Source organism: Anolis sagrei, chromosome 11 (genome assembly GCF_037176765.1).
Source record: "Anolis sagrei isolate rAnoSag1 chromosome 11, rAnoSag1.mat, whole genome shotgun sequence".
Lineage (NCBI taxonomy): Eukaryota > Metazoa > Chordata > Lepidosauria > Squamata > Dactyloidae > Anolis > Anolis sagrei.
Window position 1 is genome coordinate 30,096,240 of NC_090031.1, and position 15,437 is coordinate 30,111,676.

Sequence of the window (15,437 nt, forward strand, 5' to 3'; positions counted from 1 at the left end):
CTGTTAGAATTGTAATACAATGGTTGCTGATGACACGATAAATAAATACTCTAATTATTGTTATTATTACAATTATTATTTTACTCTATTTATTATTGTTATTATTGCATTTATTTACTCTTATTTATTTATTTCCAACATTTCTACCCCGTCCTTCTCAACACCGAGGGGGGACTCAGGGCGGCTTACAACGGCAGCAATTCGATGCCAACAACAACATACAAAACACATTACGTACAACATTAAACAATAGGTAAAAACATTAGGTTAAAAATCCATTTAAAAACATTATTATTCATTGTGAGAGGTCTGATTCAATGACCAATGACACAGTCCAAAGCCTGTCATAGTCAGATTTCAAAGACAATATGATTACTGCCAAACCTACTATCTGAATGCTTGGTCCCACAACCGTGTTTTGAGCTTCCTTTTGAAAGAGAGGAGGGAGGGAGCTAACCAAATTTCGCTAGGGAGTGTATTATTGTTATTTTACTCTAATGTTATAACATTTCTTATTTTATTATTACTATTACATATAATATTTTACTCTATTTATTATTATTGAATTTATTATTTTACTATATTATTATATTTATTATCTTACTCTATTATTATTACATTTATAATTTTACTCTTATTTTTTATTATTATTATTACATTTATTACTATATTTATTATATTCACTTTCTAATTATTGAAAGTATATGTAAGCACATTGAAATTGAAGAAGGTTAGAATAATGGTTGAATCAGAGTTGGATAGTCTTATCTTAAATTACAGTTTAATGTAAATATTCAAAAACATTGAACTTCAGGATGCCTCAATTCATGCAATTTTATTGGTATCCCCCGGCCTACCTGTGCGTTGACATTGGCGCCAAACTCCAGCAGGCACTGGGTAGTTTCCTCCAGGCCCCAGCAAGCGGCCAAGTGCAGCGGCGTCTGCGCGTCGTGCGCCTCCTCGTCGCCCTCACCGTTGGCGCCCGGCTGCCGTGGGCTGTTGACGTCGCAGCCACTGTGGAGGAGGAAGAAGGCGCCACAGAGGGAGCGTTGGACCTCAAAGGCTTTCGGCTCCAAAACCACACAAAGCGAGCAACAACCAAAGCTGCCTTACACAGGAGGTAATGCCCACCTAGCTCAGGAAGCCTTGCCAGGCATTCAGAGCATGAACTGCAACCTCTGCATGGATAATATTCTCATCCGCATTTTATTATCCGTACCCATAGATTTTATAATGAGCAGCAGTTAGATAGGAGATTGATGTTCTGTCAACATAGAGCTTCTCATGGTCTATGAAGCTGTGTAGATCAACTCCAATGTTGTTTGCAAGTTGGATGCTTGGATCTGGGGGACAGCCATGCAAACACAGTGCCGAGGCTTTCTCGACTGACTCGACCCTCTGTAAACGCGGTCCCTTCTTTCCCTATGACACTCAGAACCATGTTCCTGACCTGCGGATGAGGAAGCAGGCGATCTGTTCACTGTTCTCGTCAATGGCCCGGTGCAACAAAGTCTGCAAGCAGCCGCTCGGTCCCGCAGCCCAGGAAGTGGCGTCACAGCCGTGCCGGACCTGCAAGAAGGGACACAGAGAAGACGGTCCAATCAGAATCATAGTAGTTGGACGAGACCACATGGGCCATCTGTCAGAAATATTAAAAATTAATTAGGTAGTTTGAATTAACAAAAATGTGAGTCAAGCACTGAAAAGGTTAAATGGATGAAATGACTCAGCAAAAGCTGCAGTTCAATATAAACAGGTGAGAGGTCTGTGAGAGGTCTTTGTGGGAGAAGGGCCTCAGTGTGAGGTAGGCCTCTGTATGAGAAGGCCTCAGTTTTTTTTCGCCTCAGTATGAGAGAAGCCTCAGTCTGAGAGCTCTCAGTGTGAGAAGGCCTTGGTTAGTAAGTCTCAGTATGAGGCCTCAGAGTTTCTTTGCCTCAGTATGTGACAGGCCTCAGTCTGTGAGAGGTCTCTCTGGGAGAAGGTCCTCAGTGTGAGGTAGGCCTCTGTGTTAGTAGGCCTCTGTATGAGGAGGCCTCAGTGTTTTTTTGCCAGTATGTGAGAGGCCTCAGTCTGAGAAAGCTCTCTGCGTGAGAAGCCCTCAGTGTAAGAAAGGCTTCAATGTTAGTAAGCCTGAGTATGAGGAGGCCTCAGTGTTTTTTCATCTCAGTTTGTGACAGATCTCTGTAGGAGAAGGGCCTCAGTGTGAGGTAGGCCTCAGTGTGAGTAGGCATCCGTATGAGAAGGCCTCAGTGTTTTTTGCCTCAGTATGTGAGAGGCCTCAATCTGAGAGTGCCCTCAGTGGGAGAAAGGCCTCAGTATTAGTAGGCCTCAGTGTGAGAAGCTTCAGTGAGAGAAGCCCTAGGTTGAAGGCCATCGTGTGTGAAGGCTGCTGTAAAAAACAACTGTGTGAAGTTCCTGTATAAGTTAGGTGTGAGAGGAGGCTCTGTGAGAGCGAAGCTGCTTATCTGAATGAGAAAGAAGTCCAGTGTGGAAGCAAACAAGAAAGTATAAAGAACTCTGTTCGTGTTATGGAAACCTTGTTCTTCTAAATAGTGCAACCATATTATTTTGCTATAGAGAAAAGCCTCCTATGGAAGAGATAAGATTTTTCTGTATGTTTTTGCTCTTTTTATTACTTTGGGTTACTGGTGCTGAGTCACGTTGCTGCTAAGTTACTCTGCTATGAATTTATGAGGAGGGTCTTGTGTTAATAAGCCCACTCGCCCACACCATTTAGTTCTATCCCGTCATGCAGGAAAAACATCTGTCGGGAGGGATCAGATGGGGGTTGGACTGGACAGTCTCTCCTCCAACTCTAGGATTTTATGATGGTATTATGATTATGAAACTGGATGGGCATCTGTCCAGAGGGATAAGATGGTGTCTTGCTTTAGGGCAGAAGGGGGTCGGACTGCACAGCCTCTTCTCCAACTCTAGGATCCTATGATTATATTACTATAATATACTACTACTAATAATAATAATTTATTATTAATATTATCATCATTATCATTATGATTATTATTATTATGAGTCTGGATGTCCATCTGTGAGTAGTGAATGGACAATGTCTTCCTCTATGTCAGAATAAGCTTGGACTAGATGACCTTTGGGGTTCCCTATCAACTCTAGGATTCCAGGATTCTGCCCCGCCAGAGCTGACGATTCCACTATCCCCCGCCTCCCCAAGGTTGTTTAAAAATGGTAAGATTCACTGGCCACGTTTGCTGGATTGACGTGCTGGGACGAAAGGAAAGGGCGCTGCTCTCACCAGGGTGGAAGCGATATCTTCAAGGCCGCTCTCCAGCGCCAGCCACAGCGGGGGGTTGCCCTTCTCGTCTGGGACGGACATGTCGGCCCCCCGGGTGCAGATGGCGTCCACCACCAGCGGCAGCTGGTTCTTGATGGCCAGCTGCAGGGCCGTCTCCCCCTCCTGGGTCCTAAAAGGAGAGGAAACACCTGGCTATCAGCAGGCGGGACATGGGCGGCAGGGCCACCCTGTCCAGTGATCTCTCTGCGGTAAAGTAGGTGGCCTTCCAAACTGCTAATCATCCATAATATAGAATCCTAGAATTGGGACCCCATAGAGGGCTATCCAGTCTGACCCCCTCCTGCTCTAAAGGAAGACACCATCTGATCCCTCCTGACAGATGCCCATCCAGCCTCATCATGACATAATCATAGAATGCTAGAGTGGGAAGGGATCTCAAAGAGGGCCACCTAGTCCAACCCGCTTCCGCCTTCATGCATGAAAAGCACAATCAAAACATGATGGCTATCCAGCCTCTGTAACAACAACAACAACATCAGCAACAACAGGAGCAACTCCAGGGGCTGTCCAGCCTTTGTAATAATAATGATAATGATAATAACAATAATAGAAACCCCAGGGATCGTCCAGCATCTGTAGAAACAACGACAGAAACCCCAGGGGCTGTCCAGCCTTTGTAACGACAACAACAACAGTAATAATAGCAACCCCAGGGGCCATCCAGCCTTTGTAATAATAATAATAATAATGATAGCAACCCCAGGAGCCACCCAGCCTTTGTTATAAGAGTAATAATAATGATAGTAACCCCAGGGGCCATCCAGCCTTTGTAATAACAGTAAAAATAATAATAATAATAATAATAATAATAATAATAGTAATAGCAACCCCAGGGGCCATCCAGCCTTTGTAATACCAGTAACAATAATAATGGTAGCAACCCCAGGGGTCATCCAGCCTTTGTAATAACAATAACAATAATAACAATAATTATAATAATAATAAGAATATCAATGCCAGGGCTATCAAGCCTTTGAAATAATAATAATAGTAATAATAATAATAATAATAATAATAATAATAATAGCAACCCCAGGGGCCATCGAGCCTTTGTAATAATAGTAACAATAATAATAACAAACCCAGGGGCCATCGAGCCTTTGTAATAATAGTAACAATAATAATAATAATAATAGTAATAGTAATAGTAATAGCAATGCCAGGGGCCATCCAGCCTTTGTAATAATAATAATAGGAAGAAGAAGAAGAAGAGGAGGAGGAACCCCAGGAGCCATCCAGTCTTTGTAACAACAACAACTACAACAACAACAACAGCAACCCCAGGGGCCATCCAGCCTTTGTAATATTAACAATAACAACAATAAGATCAATCCCAGGGGCTATCTTGTCGCTTTATTCTGCCATGCAAGAAAAGCACAATCGAAGCACCTTTGACAGATGGCCATTCGGCCTCGGTTTCAAAGCCTTCACCTCCTAAGGTTTGGGTGGAACCTCCTTCCCTGGGATGTGAGCCCATGGCTCCTTTGAGTCCCAGCCTCCAGGGCAGAAGGACGCAAGGCCTGCTCTGCTCCCTCTCCCGATGGGATGCGCTTACCGGACGCTGATGTCGGCCTGGTGCTCCAGGAGGAAGAGGGCGCTCTTGCTGTCCTGCCTCTGGATGGCCATGTGCAGCAGCGTCTGCCCGTCCGACATGGTGTCGTTGATGGAGGCGCCCGAGCCCAGCAGCTGCGCCGCAATGGTGTGCAGGCCTGTTGGCAGCAGGGAAGGAAATGCACTCATCGCATCCGAGCCTTGGATGAGACACCCAAAGGCCATCCAGCCCAACCCCCTTCTGCTTTCCTATTCCAACCCCACGCCATTTCCCAACTGTTTACCTGTCCATAAGGCAAGTCCCAGCACAGTTTGGTCCCGGGAATCTTTGAGGCTGAAGTCTGGGATGATCTGCAAATTGCTGGTGGCGTGAAGAGCGTTCGCTAAAAGAACAAAAGAAAGAGAGAGAAAAGACGGAAATTACACTCAAGGAGAACAGACTGAGATCTACCTGAGTTTCTTGTGGAGAGAAAAAGCAGGACATGAACAAACACAACAACAACAACAATAATAATAATAATGTAAAGTAATAATAATAACTGCAGTGTACAAATACTAATATATATATAATATTAATACTGTTCTAATATAATAGGTTATATATACTACAACTTATAATAGAGTACAATATATTAAATAATAGGAATAGTACAATATACTGATAATGTATTATACAAAGTGTGGTATAATAGTATAATATAATATAATATAATATAATATAATATAATAACTAGGGGTGAGAAAAGTGGTATATAAATGAAGTAAATAAATAATAATTGTATATTATATACTAGCCATCCCCTGCCACGCGCTGCTGTGGCCCAGTCTGTGTATATGTGAGTTTGCATGTGTGTGTGTATATATATGTGTGTGTGTGTGTGTGTGGTTTTGCGCATGCGTTGTAATGTAATATTGTGTTTTTTGGCTTTTTAAGTCTCTTCCGCTGTGTTTCTCAGTGTTTTTATGAGTGACAGTCACTTGTTGGCCTGATAGGTGTCTTGTGTCCAAATTTGATGTCAATTTGTCCAGTGTTTTTTGAGTTATGCTAATCCCACAAACGAACATTACATTTTTATTTATACAGATTACATGAAATATTACTAATAATATTGCACTATAATGATATACTACAATACAGTAACATATAATACTAATAACGTGCTATGCTGATAATATAATATATCATATATACTAATATAGGTAATATTATAAAGTAATAAAATATATATCTAATAATAATACAATATAATCATATATAATACTAATATTGCAATACAGAAATACTAACATATTAATTATAATTACTACTGATAATACATAATAGTATATAATGATATACTGGTCTATTATAGTGTATTTGTATATTTTAAGTTGTAATGTTTTTGATTGTGAGCCGCTTTGAGTCTCCATTGGGAGAGAGAAAGCAGGATATAAATAAATACATTCTAATACTAATAATGGATACATAGCTGCTTTGAGTCTGCTTTGTGGAGAGAAAAGTGGGGTATAAATGAATATAATAATAATAGTGACAACAATAACAATACATTCTCATACTAATAATAGATACATAGCCGCTTTGAATCTTCTTGTGGAGAGAAAAGCAGGGTATAACAAACATAACAATAATAATACATTTTCATACTAATGGATATATAGCTGCTTTGAGTCTCCTTGTAGAGATAATAAGTGGGGTATAAATAAATATAATAATAATAATAATTTACACCTTATTTTTTGGTTATTTAATATTTAATGTTTTGTTTTACTTCTTTGTCTTTACTGTAAGACAAATAGTGTGTCAAATAATACTACATATTTTTGATATTATTAATGCTGAAATCTGAAATAGAGACAGAAACCGAGAGAGATGTATATGATAGATATATCCTAGAGCTGGAAGGGTCCTCCAAAGGCCACCCAGTCCAACCCACTTCCGCCATGCAGGAAGACTCGATCAAAGCACTCCTGACAGAGAACCGTCCATCTGCAATAAGGATGACGGTTTCTCCAAAGGCTGACCTTTCTGTTCCAGGATGACAGAGACCACGTCGGGATGATTGTGGGCGATGGCCATGTGGAGCGGGGTCTGTAGGCTCACACTGCCGCTGTCCCCTTTCTCCGTCTGGAGGTTGGGGTTGGCCCCTTGCTGCAGCAACTCCGCCGTCAGGCTGGCCAGGCCCTGGCGGCAGGCCGTGTGCAGTGGGGTCTCTCCCTTGAAGAGCGGAACGAGAACAAGGCCTCAGCATCAGCAACACACACAAGGCCCCCCATTCAGACAAGCAGAGAATCCCAGAGTTGGAAGAGACCCCAAAGGGCCATCCATTCTAACTCCATGACTACCCTAATGGAAGACACCATCCGATTCCTCCCCACAGAGGGCCAGACACATAATTATAATGACGACAACAACGATAATAGAATCATAAAGTTGGGAAGGACCCTCAAGGGCCATCCAATCCAACCCCCTTCTGCCCTAAAGGAAGACACCATCCGATCCCTTCCACAGATGGCCAGACCCATAATAATAATAGAATCACAAAGTTGGAATGGACCTCCAAGGGCCATCCAGTCCAATCCCATGACTACTCTAAAGAAAGACACCATCCGATCCCTCCCCACAGAGGGCCAGACACATAATTATAACAATCATAAAGTTGGAAGGGACTCCCAAGGGCTATCCATTCCAACCCCCTTCTGCCCTAAAAGAAGACACAATTCAATCCCTCCCCACCGATGGCCAGACACATAATAATAATACTAACAACAATAATAGAATCATAAAGTGTAAGGGATCCCCAAGGGCCATCCAGTCCAACCCCTTCTGCCCTAAAGGAAGACACCATCTGATCCCTCCCCACAGAGGGCCAGAGACATAATGATAATGATGGTGATGATGATGATAATAATAATAGAATCATAAAGTTGGAAGAGACCCCCCCCCCCCAAGGCCACCTAATCCAACCCCCTTCTACCCTAAAGGAAGACACCACCGGATCCCTCCCCACAGATGGCCAGACACATAATAATAATAGAATCATAAAGTTGGAACGGACCCCCCAAGAGCCATACAGTCCAACCCCATGACCGCCCTAAAGCAAGACACCATCCGATCCCTCCCCACATACGGCCATACACATAACAACAATCTATAGAAAAAAAAATGCAACTGTCTGTTTGTGAGTGACCTCAAATCTCTCAAAATACTTCCCCGAGTCTTTGTCTTTTCTTTCTTTTCCATTTAACCTCACTGGGCCACAACACGTGGCCGGGGACAGATAATAATAATAATAATAATAATAATAATAATAATATAGTTATAGAATCATAAAGTTGGAGGGGACCTCCAAGGGCCATCCAGTCTAACCTTTTTCTGTCCCAAAGGAACATGCCACCCAATCCCTCCCCACAGAGGGCTATCCAGACTGCTAAAAACCCACATCATAGAATCCTAGAGATGGAAATTATCCCAAAGGCCATCCAGTCCAAGCCCCTTCTTTCTACCAGGCAAAAGCACCACCCAAACCCTCCCGACAAATGGCCACCCACTCTATGTTGGACAAAGGTATCATTAGGAAACCATATCATAGGACGACCCCCAGATCTTGGGAAGGGAAGATCTGGGGTGCCTTGTAAATGCATCCTTCCCTTAATGCATTTACAAGGACACGGACCACCTCTGACTGCCATTCTGCAGGCATCTGAATGGGAAGGCGACAGCAAGCGAGACACAGCAATGTAATACTGATGTCATTTTCATGTCATGATGATTACCCATTTATTCCTGTGGTTGACTGTGGCCCCGTGCGTCGCCAGGAAGAGCGCCGCAGCCTCGTTCCCACTCCCGGCGGCTCTTTGCAGCAAGCAGTTGCCTAAAAAGTCAAAAAGCACACCAAGATAGAGACCGAGATTTAATCCGGCATCCTTTTCGCCTAGATATCTTTGCATTCAAAAGTCATAAATAGACTTTTGAATGCAAAGCCCTGCCATTCCCGGGATTGGCGGCAAGGGAAAACAACGCACCAACCTGTGAGAGTGTCCGGGGCGTCCGTGTTGCTGCCTCGTTGGATCAGCCGGGCAGCAAAGCTGTTTTCGTCAAAGAAGGTCCCGTTCTCCACCGGAACGTCTTCAAAGGGGTTGACGGAGGGGTCCGAGGAGACCGTGATGAACTGGACGGCCAGCCACAGCGCCGTGCTGCCCTCGTGCATCTTCAATTCCAGGTCCAGCCTGACAGACACACAAACAAGATGGTCAGGAGAATTATGCTGTGACACACTCCCGGGGGGGGGGGGGGGGGTCACCAAAGACCATCAGAAAACACGGTATTTTCTGTTAGGGTGGTTCTGTGTGGGAACTTTGGCCCAATTCTATCGTTGGTGAGGTTCAGAATGCTCTTTGGTTGTAGGTGAACTATAAATCCCAACAACTACAACTCCCAAATGTCAAGGTCTATATTCCCCAAATTCCAGCAGTGGAGCATATGGAGTATCCGTGCCAAGTTTGGTCCAGATCCATCCTTGTTTGAGTCCACAGTGCTCTCTGGATGTAGGTGAACTATAACTCCAAAACTCAAGGCCAATGCCCACCAAACCCTTCCAGTATTCTCTGTTGGGATTTCTGTGCATTTCACCTTCCCGCCACGGCAGTACCTATTCCGTCTACTCATATTACATGTTTTCCTAATAATAATAAATAATAAATATAATAATAGAGTAAAAAAATTAATATAATAAAACCAATAATAAAGAGATTAAAACAATAAATGTAATAAAAATAATAATACAGTGAAGTAATGTAAATGTAATAATAGCAACAACAACAATAATAGTAAAATAATAAATGTAATAAAAAAAATACTAATAACAGAATAAAATAATAAATAACCCTGACTTGAGTATAAGCCAAGGGGAACTTTTTCAGCCTAAAAACTAGGCTTATACTTTCACATTTGTTTCATATCAGACTGAGCCATAGTGAAGCATGGCCAGGTTTAGCTAGTAGTTTTTTTAATGAATTAATTTAAATATTTATTTAAAGGGTATTGTAAGTTTGGCCTTAAAACCTACTGAATACTAAAAGTGTCCGATTGACGGGTTTGACACAGACTTACTGCTTGCAGTGGAGAAGCTGGCTGAACACTGGCTCATTCCTCGCCAGAACGGAGGCGTGCAACGGCGTCCTGAGGGAAGCAAAGAGAAAAGGTAAGACCATCAATTAGAGAATCCACTGGTGTCGCGCCTTCAGAAACTGAGAACAAACATTAACAGCAGACGCTTCTGCAAACTAAGGTTACGATGCTTTTATATAGACGTCAACCAGCTTCATTTTCTCAGCCAATCTCTAAAGTGATGAAATATTTTTAATTTATTCATCTATCTATCTATCTATCTATTCTATACATTATTATATACACATAATAAAAGTGAAAATCTGTATGCATGTATTATTATTATTATTATTATTATTATTATATTTTGGTCATGTTTTTAACTATTAGGAAATGGCATTTGTAACCCAGGAACAAAAATCGTGTTACATAGTATTATAATACATTATTATTATTATTATTATTATTATTATTATTATATTTTGGTCATGTTTTTAACTATTAGGAAAGGGCATTTATTACACAGGAACAAAAATCGTGTTACATAGTATTATAATACATTATTACTATTACTATTATTATTATTATTATTATTATGGTCATGTTTTTAACAATTTGGAAATGACATTTATAACACAGGAACAAAAATCATGTTACATAGTATTATAATACATTATTACTATTACTATTACTATTATTATTATTATTATTATTATTATTATTATTATTTTGGTCATGTTTTTAACAATTTGGAAATGACTTTCATAACAGGAACAAAAATCATGTTACATAGTATTTTAATACATTATTACTATTACTATTACTGTTATTATTGTTTTGGTCATGTTTTTAACAATTTGGAAATGGCATTTATAACACAGGAACAAAAATCGTGTTACATAGAATTATAATACATTATTATTATTGCTATTATTATTATATTTTGGTCATGTTTTTAACAATTAGGAAATGGCATTTATAACACAGGAACAAAAATCGTGTTACATAGAATTATAATACATTATTATTATTGCTATTATTATAATATTTTGGTCATGTTTTTAACAATTAGGAAATGGCATTTGTAACCCAGGAACAAAAATTGTGTTATATAGTATTATAATACATTATTATTACTATTCCTATTCCTATTATTATTATTATTATTATTATTATTATTATTATTTGGTCATGTTTTTAACAATTAGGAAATGGCATTTATAACACAGGAACAAAAATCGTGCTACATAGTATTAGAATACATTATTATTATTATTATTATTATTATTATTACTCTTACTCTTACTATTATTATTATATTTTGGTCATGTTTTTAACAACTTGGAAATGACATTTATAACACAGGAACAAAAATCGTTTTACATAGTATTATAATATATTATTATTACTACTATTATTATATTTTAGTCATGTTTTTGACAATTTGGAAATGACTTTCATAACACAGGAACAAAAATCATGTTACTTATTATTATAATACATTATTACTATTACTGTTATTACTATTATTATTATATTTCGGTCATGTTTTTAACAATTAGGAAATGGCATTTGTAACCCAGGAACAAAAATTGTGTTATATAGTATTATAATACATTATTATTACTATTACTATTATTATTATTATTATTATTATTATTATTATTATTATTATTATTTGGTCATGTCTTTAACAATCAGGAAATGGCATTTATAACACAGGAACAAAAATCCTGTTACATAGTATTATAATACATTATTATTAGTACTATTACTATTCTTATTCTTATTATTATTATATTATTATTATTATTATATTTTGTCATGTTTTTAACAATTAAGAAATGGCATTTATAACACAGGAACAAAAATCGTGTTGCACAGTACTAAAATACATTATTATTATTATTATTATTATTATTAGTAGTAGTATTATTATATTTTGGTCATGTTTTTAACAATTAGGAAATGGCATTTGTAACCCAGGAACAAAAATCATGTTACATAGTGTTATGATCTTCCTCCTCCTCCTCCTCCTCCTCAGTGAAACACAATACATGTTTTTGCGTGAAGGCAGTGCCAGGTTCAATGACCTTCCTTTATCTGGTGAAAAGGCATAAGGAGGCCAATGGAGACGCAAAGCCAAGGGGGCAGGACTGCCCGGGCCTCACCTTCCTTGGCTGTCCTGCATGTTGGGATTGGCACCGGCCTTGAGGAGGGCCTCCGCAATATGCGCCGCCTCCCCTGCGGCCTCCGCCTTGTGCTTCTTCTTGGGGTTATAGGATGCCACGATGTGTAGCGGGGTCTCCTGCTCCCCTAGCGTGGCAGCATTGACCCGGGCCCCGTTTCGGATCAGGAAATGAGCAGCAAACGTATCTCCTTTGGGGGGAAAAGAAGAGGGTGAGAAGGAAATCCTATGTGCTGGGAAGTTTCGTTCTTGGTGCTGCAACTCAACTTTGGCCTTCCATTTCGTCCCCCCCCCCGACTGCTTCTCGGGGGGCTGAGGAAGGGATGAAGGCAAGGAGACAAGGGGAGGCTGCTCACCCCTCTGGATGGCCTTGTGCAACAGGCTCCAGCCCTTCTTGTCCGCTAAGTCAATGTCGGCCTTGGAGTTCACCAAGGTGCTGGCGATGCTTTCCAGCCTCCGCGAGAGAGCCAGGTCCAGAGCCAGGTCTCCGTTAGGATCCGGTTCATTTAACTTCCCAGGCAGCTGCAGGGGATACAGGTAGCCATGGGTTAGAGTCCAGGACTTCTCACACTTTTCCAGCCGCAGAGCCTTTTTGGAAGCAAAAGCTTATACAAGAGCCCCAAAAAATGTTTATATGTTATTTTATATCATGCAGGAAAAGCACAATCAAAGCACGCCCAACACATGGCCACCTGGCCTGTGTAGTAGTAATAGTAGTAGTAGTAGTAGTAATAATAATAATAATAATAATAATAATAATAATAATAATAATAATCTCTATAAATAAAAATGTATTGTCGAAAGCTTTCATGGCCGGAATCACTGGGTTGTTGTAGGTTTTTCGAGCTATATGGCCATGTTCTAGAAGCATTCTTTCCTGATGTTTCGCCTGCATTTATGGCAAGCATCCTCAGACGTTGTGAGACTTCACAACCTCTCAGGATGCCTGCCATAGATGCAGGCGAAACATCAGGAGAGAATGCTTCTAGAACATGGGCATACAACCCGAAAAACTTACAACCTAAATAAAAATGTAATGTTTGTTTGTGGGATTAACATCACTCAAAAACCACTGGGCGAATTGACACCAAATTTGGACACAATACACCTATCAAGCCAACGAGTAACTATCAATCATAAAAACATTGAAAAACACAGTGGGAGAGACTTTAAAAGGCAAAAAGAAAATACATTACAATGCGTGCGCAAAATCACATATACATAAATATATACACACATATGCACACACAAAACACATATACACAGACTGGGCCACAGCAACGCGTGGCAGAGGACGGCTAGTAGTAGTAGTAGTAATATTATTATTAATAATAATAATAATAGCAAAAATCCCAGGGGGCATCCAGTTCAACCCCTTTCTACCATGCAGAAGAAGCACAATGAAAGCACCGCCAACAATAACCCCCAACAGATGGCCACCCAGCCTTTGCAACAACAACAACAAAAGAACAGCAATAATATTAGCAGAAATCCCAGGGGCCATCCAGTTTAACACCTTTGACTCATGCAGGAAAAGCACAACCTACACACTCCCAACAGATTGCCACCCACCCTTTGCAACAATAACAACAACAGCAGCAGAAATCCCACTGGACATCCAGTTCAACCCCTTTCTACTATGCAGGAAAAGCATAATCAAAGCATACCCAACAGATGGTCACTCAGCCTTTGCAACAACAACAATAATAACAATAATAACAATAACAACAATAGCAGAAACCCAAGGGGCTACCCGGTTCAACCCCTTTCTGCCATGCAGGAAAAGGACAATCAAAATACCCCCATCACATGGACACCCAGCCTTTGCAACAACAACAACAACAACAACAACAACAACAGCAACAGAAATCCCACTGGCCACCACCACCACCACCAACAACAACAACAACAACAACAACAGCAACAGAAATCCCACTGGCCACCAACAACAACAACAACAACAACAAGAACAGCAACAGAAATCCCACTGGCCACCACCACCAACAACAACAACAACAAGAACAGCAACAGAAATCCCACTGGCCACCCAGTTCAACCCCTTTCTGCGAGACAGGAAAAGCACAATCAAAGCACCCCCAACAGATGGCCACCCAGCCTTTGCAACAACAACAACAGAAATTCCAGGGGCCGTTCAGTTCAACTCCTTTCTGCCATGCAGGAAATGCACAATCAAAACACCCCGATCACATGGATGCCCAGCCTTTGCAACAACAATAACAGCAGAAATCCCAATGGTGATCCAGTTCAACTCCCTTCTGCCAGACAGGAAAAGCACAATCAAAGCACCCCCAACAGATGGCCACCCAGCCTTTGCAACAACAACAACAGAAATTCCAGGGGCCGTTCAGTTCAACTCCTTTCTGCCATGCAGGAAATGCACAATCAAAACACCCCGATCACATGGATGCCCAGCCTTTGCAACAACAATAACAGCAGAAATCCCAATGGTGATCCAGTTCAACTCCCTTCTGCCAGACAGGAAAAGCACAATCAAAGCACTCCCAACAAACGGCCACCCATTATTATTATTATTATTATTATCTTTATTTGTACCCCGCTAGCAGCTCCCGAAGGACTCGATGCGGCTTACAAAGGCCAAGGCCACAATAAAACAACAATATAACAATTACATATAAACCAAAGCAAATCAAAAACATTAAAGCAATAACAGTAAACAATAAAACAACGATCACTGTAATAATAATAATAATAATAATAATAATAATAATAATAATAATAATAATAATAATGGGATTGAATTGGGGTTCCCTTCCAACTCTTGGCTGCCTTGAGGACCAAACTGGGGGGGGGGGGGGGGGCTGGAAAATGGCAGCTGAGGTTGTGAGTGCTTTGCCATGTTGGGCTGGAAACAAATCCAATTGCAACAGAAACACAAATATCTCCCAAATGTGTCTTTATAGCCAAGGCTAGGGAGGGCAGGGAGGAAAAGCCCCTTCTCTTACTTGCGAATCCATTTCAATGAGGTACAGGAACACAACGTCTTCTCTTTCCACTTTGATCGCTTTGTGCAAAGGGAACTCGGTTTTAGATTTGATCATTTTGTACAGAAGCTGGGCGCTCATACTGCTGAAGTCTTCTTTCCTCAGGTCGTCCTAGGAAACAAAACAAAAGAAGAGTTCCTTATCCTGGTCTCAACAACGCAGAGAGCTTTTGCAATCACAAAATGCTTCAGTGTCAGAAACACCGGCAGAGAACCAAAGATTGTTCTGCAAATACAG

The 15,437-nt window shown here is 40.7% G+C and overlaps 1 protein-coding gene across 1 annotated transcript in view; it reads right to left on the bottom strand.

Moving 5' to 3' along the window:
- Nucleotides 1-15,437, bottom strand: part of ANKFY1 (ankyrin repeat and FYVE domain containing 1) — a 45,607-nt gene that overhangs the window by 13,143 nt on the left and 17,027 nt on the right. The window contains exons 6-17 of the mRNA XM_060756809.2: nt 15,162-15,311; nt 12,534-12,699; nt 12,161-12,368; nt 9,993-10,061; nt 8,910-9,109; nt 8,657-8,754; nt 6,905-7,097; nt 5,167-5,265; nt 4,887-5,040; nt 3,272-3,440; nt 1,451-1,569; nt 858-1,014 (exon numbers count right to left, since the gene is read on the bottom strand). Coding sequence (XP_060612792.2) covers nt 858-1,014; nt 1,451-1,569; nt 3,272-3,440; nt 4,887-5,040; nt 5,167-5,265; nt 6,905-7,097; nt 8,657-8,754; nt 8,910-9,109; nt 9,993-10,061; nt 12,161-12,368; nt 12,534-12,699; nt 15,162-15,311 — 1,782 coding nt within the window. The remainder of the gene's footprint in view (nt 1-857; nt 1,015-1,450; nt 1,570-3,271; nt 3,441-4,886; nt 5,041-5,166; nt 5,266-6,904; nt 7,098-8,656; nt 8,755-8,909; nt 9,110-9,992; nt 10,062-12,160; nt 12,369-12,533; nt 12,700-15,161; nt 15,312-15,437) is intronic.